General features: G+C 57.3%; 1 protein-coding gene across 1 annotated transcript; it reads right to left on the minus strand.

Annotated features, from left to right (window-relative positions):
• Nucleotides 1-146: 146 nt before the first annotated feature.
• On the minus strand, nt 147-7,620 carry SLC22A6 (solute carrier family 22 member 6). Its single transcript, XM_019812564.3, is given in 11 exon segments — nt 147-422; nt 613-816; nt 2,325-2,433; nt 2,534-2,748; nt 3,822-3,937; nt 4,094-4,217; nt 4,651-4,819; nt 6,070-6,224; nt 6,462-6,565; nt 6,943-7,010; nt 7,013-7,620. Coding segments are annotated over 11 exon segments (1,650 nt in total). The 5' UTR covers nt 7,311-7,620; the 3' UTR covers nt 147-334.
• Nucleotides 7,621-7,676: the final 56 nt, after the last annotated feature.

A 7,676-nucleotide genomic window follows, 5' to 3' on the forward strand; every position in this document is an offset into this window, starting at 1 on the left:
AAGGAGGGAGGGAAGAGGGTGGAAAGTAGGGGCAGGGGAGGGTTTATGAAATACTGGAGGTTGAGGGCAGGGATTGGACGGTATAAACTTTTGGGCCACTGGCTGATGTGGAGTGACTATGACATTTGAGACGACAGAGACCAAAGGAGATGCACACGGACCTTTTAATGACGTGGTCTTGGTGGAGTCTATTCACGGAGGGAGACCCCTGGGAGGTGCTTTCCTGAACCACAGCCTGGACACTTGGGCTGCCATTTCCCCTCCTCCAGTGGGTGGCTCAGGACCCGTGGGACCCTCACTTCCTTTTAGGCTCTGTGAGGTCCCTTCTCAGTGCTCAGAGTCCATTCTCTCGTGCGGAAGCCTGGAGCGGGACCATTTGCTTCTGCTGATCTTGCTGCTGCCGTCTTGGCTTTCCTCTCCTCCTGGGGGGGCAGGAGAGTGGTGTCCTGGGTATGCAGCCTCCAGGCCAGGGCCAGGAGCCGGGGGCTTCCGGGGAGTTCTCTACTCAGCTGTGCCCGGCTACCATCTCTCTGCCCCAACATCTACTGCTTCCAGGAGCCGGAAGCCCCAGGAGTCTAGGGCGCGTGACCTGGGGTAAGTCCCTGCTCCCACCTGCTTTCCATGTCCTGCACCGTGTCTGGCAGTGGCTGGCCCAGGGTCTCTGGCAGGAGGGCAGTGACAGCACTGGCAGCCACAGGGACCGCACCGTAGATGAAGAGAGGCACGGAGGGGTAGATTTCAGCAGTCATGCCCACCAGTGGGCTCACGATGCTGCCCACTCGGGCCATTGTGCTGCCCATTCCCAAGCCTGTCTGCCTGTGGGGCCCAAGGTGGGGTGGTGTCAGTCATTGTTCTGACATGAATGCTGAGGTGCGGGGGTCAGGGCAGCTCAGGCTGAGGCCTCCTGGTCCCTCGTCTCTTCCCCCATTTGACTGACAAACCAATTTGCCGTTTGTCCTGGAGATCTTTTTAAAAAATAATTATTTCTTTATTAATAATTTTATTTGTATCTTTATTGGAGCCCCACGTGGGGCCTGAACTCACAACCCCGAGATCAAGAGTCGCATGTCCTACTGACTGAGCCAGCCAGGCATCCCTGTTTTGGAGATTAAAAAAAAAAACAACAAAAAAACAGACAACCATAAAATCCAAAAAACAGGTGGGGAAAGGCTCTGGCCAAAGAATCAGGAGACTGAATTTCCCCTCGGCCCTTAACCTGCTGTGTGACCTTAGGAAGAGTCCCTTTTCATCTCTGGGCCTCAGTTTCCTGAGCTGTCAAATCAGACAGTTCAGTTAGGCCGGTGGTGCTCAGATCACTGGGGCGGGGTGGGGGGTGGTGGGGTGGATTTTGAGTTATAGTTGCTCTGGAGCAAACAGTCCTATTGGATTAGAATCCCCAGGGGAGAGGACCTGGAGACTGCACGTTGAGACTATGTTCAGAACCTCCTCTATGAAAGCAGAGGTTAAAAACATTGACTCAGGAGACAAAGTGCTTGAGTTCAAATCCAAGCTTCCCCACTTACAAGCTGTGTGACCTTGGGCAAATCACCTAACCTTTCTGTGGCTCACTTTTCTCACTCATCAAATGGGAATAGCCATAGCACCTACCTTATAGGCTTGCTCTGCGGACGAAATGAGTTGATATTTGTCAAAAAGGTTAAGACGGTGCCTGGCACATAGTGAGTGCTTTCTACTGTTGCTCGTTCCCCTGAAGTCCCATGCAGGCACAGGACGGTGACCATGACCCTGCTGGTTCCGAGTAGCCTAGGGCAGCCTGGCCTTTCTTTGACCTCTCGCGAATTTTGCATCCCGTTCTTAAAACAGACACGTGTTTCTTGTTTCTTAATGCAGAAATGCCCGGCCCCACTCCCCAATTGTGGCACTCCGAAAGCAGTGCTACGTGTATCCGTACGTCTACCAAGCGCCACCCTTATTAAATGTGGCCCTTGTGATAAGAAAGAACTCTCCTGTTTGGTCTTTGGTTTCAGATGGACCGCTTGGTTTATAGATGAAATTAAGAATTGGTGGCAGCTTCTAACTTGTGCCTTGGAGATCAAGGTGGAGCTTCACTCGATTGCCCCGTGAGATGTGACTTCTTGGCTGTCTGCTCTGCCCTGCTCCTTTGGAGAGCTTTTCCTTGGATCGGGTAAGGGCTTAGTGGGCAGGGACACCTGCGTTAGCCATGGAGCGTGTACCGAGTGGCTGATACATGCCCTGCCTGGATGAGTGCCGTGAGGGGCCTTGGGCCATGGCATTCCGGATGGTGCTCTGGGGTCTGACCTATGCGCGAGGGAAAGTCTTGTCCCAAGACCCCTCCCACTCACCGGATCACCGTGGGGTACAGCTCCCCAGTGTATAGGAAGATGCAGTTGAAGGAGGTAGCCAGGCAGCCTTTCCCCAGAACGGCAAGGGAGGTTCGGACCATGGACTGATCTGGCGAGAAAGGAGGGAGTCAGTGGGAGCTCGGGAGTAGGGGCTGAGAATCTGGGGATAGGGCTAAAGATGAAGGGCCAAGGTACTCTTGGGTGCTCACCCTGGGGTATCACCCCATTGACCAGGATGCAGATGCCTGCCAGCAGCAGGGAGGCCATCTGGGCAGGCCGGCGGCCCAGAGAGTTGATGACAAGGAAGCCCACAAGCTTGGCAGGCAGGTCCACAGCACCAAAAATCACCTGGATTAGGTAGATGCTGACCCCAAAGCCCTGCAGGTCCATAACCAGCCCATAGTAGGCAAAACTAGTTGCAAACCTAGTGGGGAGGGGGGGAGGGGTATGGAGTTTGTCAGGAAGGCATAAAAGAGGGGGTGCTCATTCAAAATGGGGGCGAGCCACACTGGGTGCCCTGCTTAAGAAGCTGGAATCTGCCTTGGCTAATATTTCGTCAGACATTTAGTATGTATTTCGTGGAAGTGGGGGGTAGTTCTCCAATACCCCAGCTTTCTCCATCTTCTGCTAACTAGAGTCCCCGGTGTATTAGGGGGTTTTGGCTTAGTCGTCATGTTAAGATTTACTTAGTTTTAGTCTTTATCTTATCTGTTGCTACTGGCCCAAGGGCAGGTGGACTTTCAAGCCGTGTCTTTCAGGGTCAAGGTGTTGGGGGGAGGTCAGAGCTTTGCAGACCTGTGCATGGTTCTGGGATGGTTCTGGGATGGGTGCTTCTTAAGAAGTCAAGAGCCCACGAAATGAAGCTTGGGTGATTGGATAGGACCTGCAACTGGGAGTAAATCCCAAATTGGAACCAGGGAATTCGTCGATGGAAATGTGGGGCGTGCTTCTAACTATCATGGGATTGCTGTTGGCGGCATCAGGAAGGTAGCACATCAGAGGAGTAATGGGGAACGTTGCAACGGGAAAGGAACATCTTTGGCTGGGATCGGCCTTGGCCAGAGCGTTACTTTTGGAGACGAGTTTTGGGCATCTTATTGCCCACGTTTGTGTCTCTGGCAGGCGCTGCCGGGCCAGGAAAGTCTCCAAATGTTTCGTAAGCCAGACGGGTCTTTGCCTTTGTGGTATACTTCTATGGACTCTGGGGGTGACCACTCCTGATGAGGTGTTTCCATACTGGAACAGAGTTGGTAAAAGGGGAAGACGGAGAGATGGATGGCCAGTGTGGGGACCAGGGGTGAACTGAGGCTGGAGGTCATCTCGTTCTTTAAGACTGTCCCTGGTGGAGGCTTGCCGCCCCTCACGGCAGGTGTGCTGCCTTTTCCTCCCTTTTGCCTGGCTTCTTCCACTCATTATATCCACTCTCTCTCCCCAGCCAGCCTTTCGTCTCTCAGGCTGTCTCTCTATCTCTTTGCCACTAGGTCTGTCTGGGCCTACCACAGCATGGAGAGGCAGAGGAAGAGGTGGCGAAGGGCGGGGCAGCGCAGCAACTCCAGGGCGGACGCCTGGCCTTTGCCCATGGTCAGCTCCTTCTGCAGACTGGCCCGGAGCACCTGCCAGGATGTGCAGGGCTCAGGGCCTGGACTCCTCCAGAAGCTCCTCCCAGCCTAACCCCTTACTCAGGGAAGCCCTCTGGGACCTGAGTTCGGGGTTTGAGGGTGGAATCCTGGTAGGGTGTCACAGGAGGTCTTGTGGGGGGGGGGTCTTACCTCCATACTTAGCTTGGTCCCCTCTTCCCGCTTCCCATTGATCCAGGCCACTCTCTGCAGGGTCTTCAAGGTGAGGTCTAGCCTCCCAGAGGAGGAGTGCCAGCGGGCAGACTCGATGAAGAACCTGGGAGCCGGGGTGAGGATAGGGGTCAAGGTGGCTTCGGTTCCAGTCTGCTGGGCTGGGGGCAGGGGGTGGGCTTCCCAGGGGCCTGCAGTGGGATTTCTTTTAAGGCCGGGAACCCAGAGGTTTGGCCAGATCCCTTCCGCTAAGACCACAAAGCAGTGTCCAGCTCGGTGATGACTCCTTCCCCGACTCAGGAGCTCAGCTTTTGGGCGCCGAGTAAAGAGCGCGGTGCAGGCAGGCTGGAGAGCCGGGGGAAGCCGGAGGAGAACCAGATACCCAGGGCAGGTCCTTCCTTGCACAGCCTCAGAGGCACTGGTCTAGGTGTGACCTTCTCTGATTCTGTGGGGTAGCGTGTGTGAGATCTGGGGGACGTCTTGTCCCTTGCAGCCCTCGGGGCTCCTTTGCAGCCCTGCCCACCCTGGGCCCCACACACCAGGAGTAGATGAAGAAGGCGAAGAAAGGCACGGAGACCAGCAGCTGCAGGTGGCGCCAGTGGGGCACAGCATAAGCCACACCGGCCAGGAGGAACTGGCCCAGGCTGTAGACGTAGCCTATCAGGGTGCCCACACAAGCCCGCGTGTGGATGGGCAACCACTCCAAACCTGGAAAGAGGGTTAGAACAGAGTGGTGCATCTGGCTGGGCTGCGGGTGGATGGAGACCCCCCCGGGGGCGGGACAGGCAGAGACCCCTCTCTCCACCCAAACTTTCATCTGTCCCAAGGCTCAGTGGAAGACACATCTAATGAGGGTGGGTTCCTCGATGGGGGGCGTGGGGGACTTTCGGCGGACGTAGGAATGGGGAGAGGGGTTTAGAATCCCTAGGAATTGTTCCCTCCACCCCGCTGCTGGGGTTTGCTGCCCCCCGACCTACTGTCCTGGCGAGGGCCCCTTTTCCCTTCAGAGCGTCTCTGACCATTCAGTGCTCTCTCAACAGCAGCCTCTCCTCTGGCTTTCCCCAGCCTGGGCCGATTCAGCGGCCAGAGCAGCTCGGAGGAGACAGCGGCTTTTCTCCATCTGGGAGGGTCAAGGGGGGAGTCGGACCACCTCTCTGCTGGGGTCTGAAGAGGCCCAGCCTTGTTCCTTGTGGGCTCCTGATTCGGCTGCTGGGCCAATGACTTGGAGACAGACTGGATTTGGGGGCTGAATTTTCTAGGTGTCCTGCCCTGGCCCCACCCGGGTTCATTCCTGTAGTCCAGAGGACCTCCAATCCATAGATTCCCTTCTGGGCTCGAGGGATGCCCTTGGGCAAATCCTTTCCCTTCTCTCCAGTCTCAGGTTCCTTATCTGAGAACCAGGGGAAAGGGAGTGACCTATCGGAGGGAGCACACTGATGGTTCATGGACAGACCACGCTCAGCCCATTAAATGGGTTTGGTCTACACGATGCTGGCTTGACCTGTGTTAAAAATATTGGAATTAATTTCCAACGTTAAAAAATGGGGCTATTTTTGCGTTAATAAAGAGGAGGGAGTGAGATCTGACAGCCCTGAACCTTCTGGCTCGAGCTGCTGAGTGGCCCTGGCCCCTCCGGATGGGGATGCGACTCTCCTTTGGGTACAGTCCTCACCGTTCCCTAATCCCTCTTGTACCCAGTCTGCTTCAGTCATTCATGGGAACCTCCTGGCCCTAAAAAAATGGAGTTTGCGGTTGTGTCTGGATGAGAGGTCAGGAGTTCGAGAAGAAGGCTGTTATGTTGGCCACCCAAAAGAGGGCGGGGAGGATTCAGGAGTGGGAACGGCAGGACCGGGGTGGGGGGGGGGGGAGCCGGGAGAGGAAGCTGGAAAGTGGCTGCTGGGTTGGGTGGTCAGAGGTGAGTGAGTGGGGACCCGCCCTGCCCTCCCAGCATCCCTCACTCAGTGTCATGCAGTTGAGGGCGATGCTAGCCAGCGACATGCCCGAGAGGAGCCGGAAGGCACAGTAGACAGGGAAGTTGGGAGCGAAGGCTGCACAGGTGCCTGACACGGCTGTCTGCAGGTAGTTCAAGATCAGCACCTTCCGGCGGCCCAGCCTGTGGGGGGAAGGAGGGGAGAACAGCAGTAGGGGTCCTGAGGATTGATGGTGCCAGGCTGGGTAGGGAGAGGAGCGTTTGCCTTGGTCTTTTGAGGACCTGTGCGGTATCACGAGGCTGGCCCCGTAGGTCCTCAAACCAGCCCCTGGGTGGTAAGGCCGACTTCCCACTTGGTTCCCGTGAACCCAGCCGAGGCCCGGGGCCCAGCCCGGCCCCTTGGCTCTACCCAGGACTGACCTGTCTGCCAGGTACCCAAACACCATGGCTCCAAGAAGCACCCCTACCATGTACAAGGACTGGGCCAGCTGGCGTAAGGCCCTGTTAGAGCACACGAGGTCCCACTGTGGGGAGAGGGGGCAAGGGTCAGGCAGAGACGAGCCTGGGCTGCAAGACTCCCCTTCCCGTCCCTTGGGCTGGCCCTCTGAGACCTGCGTCAGCCCCTTCCCTGACACTCCCCGTCCCCGTTTGCTTCCCCGGTCCCGGTAGCTGAGAGACTTCCCTGGACTCTGATATCCCCCTTTTCTACCAAGGCCCCCATCTTGAACCTCTTTCTTTATCTTCCCATCTTGGTCTCTGGAAAATCTGAGACAGGTGTGTGTGTGCGTGTGTGTGTGTGTGTGTGTGCGCGCACGCGCGCAGGAGCATCTGTCTGTCTGTCTCAGTGGGGAAGGCAAGTCCGGTTGTCACAGAGAGCAGGGGGGGTCCCGGGTTTCCTCACCTCAGTCACGATGGTGGAGGGGAAGGTGCTGTTGTCATAGATCCAGCCGTTGGTGCAGGGCTCTGTGGCCCCGTGCTGTTGGCGTCTGTGCTGTTGGGAAAGGGTAGTCCCCGCCGGGGGACGGTGAAGCGGAGGCAGGACTCGGGCTGCCCCTGTCCGTCCCGGGGCAGCCAGGCCTCCAGCCCCCCGTCCTGGCTGAAGTTGGCCTCGGCGGGCGGGCGGCAGTGGTGGGTGGGGATGGCCGCGGTGAAGTTCTGCAGCGTGTTGTGGGAGGCCATCAGGAGCAGGGGGAGGACCACCAGAGTGACCTGGATTTGCTGGAAGCGGCCGACACCCCCCACCTGCTGCAGGAGGTCGTTGAAGGCCATGGGGCCAGGCCCGGCCGAACGGCTGGGGGCTGAGGACTTCCGCCTAGCACCTCTGTCCGTGCGTCTGTGTGCCTGCTGTCCTTAGCTGGAGGAGAGAAGCTGCCCTGCTTCTGTGGCTGACTTGTTCCTAGAGCCGAATCTGAGCTGGCTCTGTGGGGGGACAGGAACCCGGCTGGCGGCCCCTCCTTCCTTCTCTCTCTCCCTGTGTTCTGTCCCTCCCTTTCCCTCGAGCCTCCCCTCACTTGGGGGTGGGGTGCTTTGCTCTCAGGGTCTGCAGAAGCCCTGACCCCTACACGGACAGGATTTAATCCTTGGCCTGGAGGGAATGAGTTAACGTGTGACTTGGTATCAGAAGGATTAACCCCC

Source organism: Felis catus, chromosome D1 (assembly GCF_018350175.1).
Source record: "Felis catus isolate Fca126 chromosome D1, F.catus_Fca126_mat1.0, whole genome shotgun sequence".
NCBI classification, from domain to species: domain Eukaryota; kingdom Metazoa; phylum Chordata; class Mammalia; order Carnivora; family Felidae; genus Felis; species Felis catus.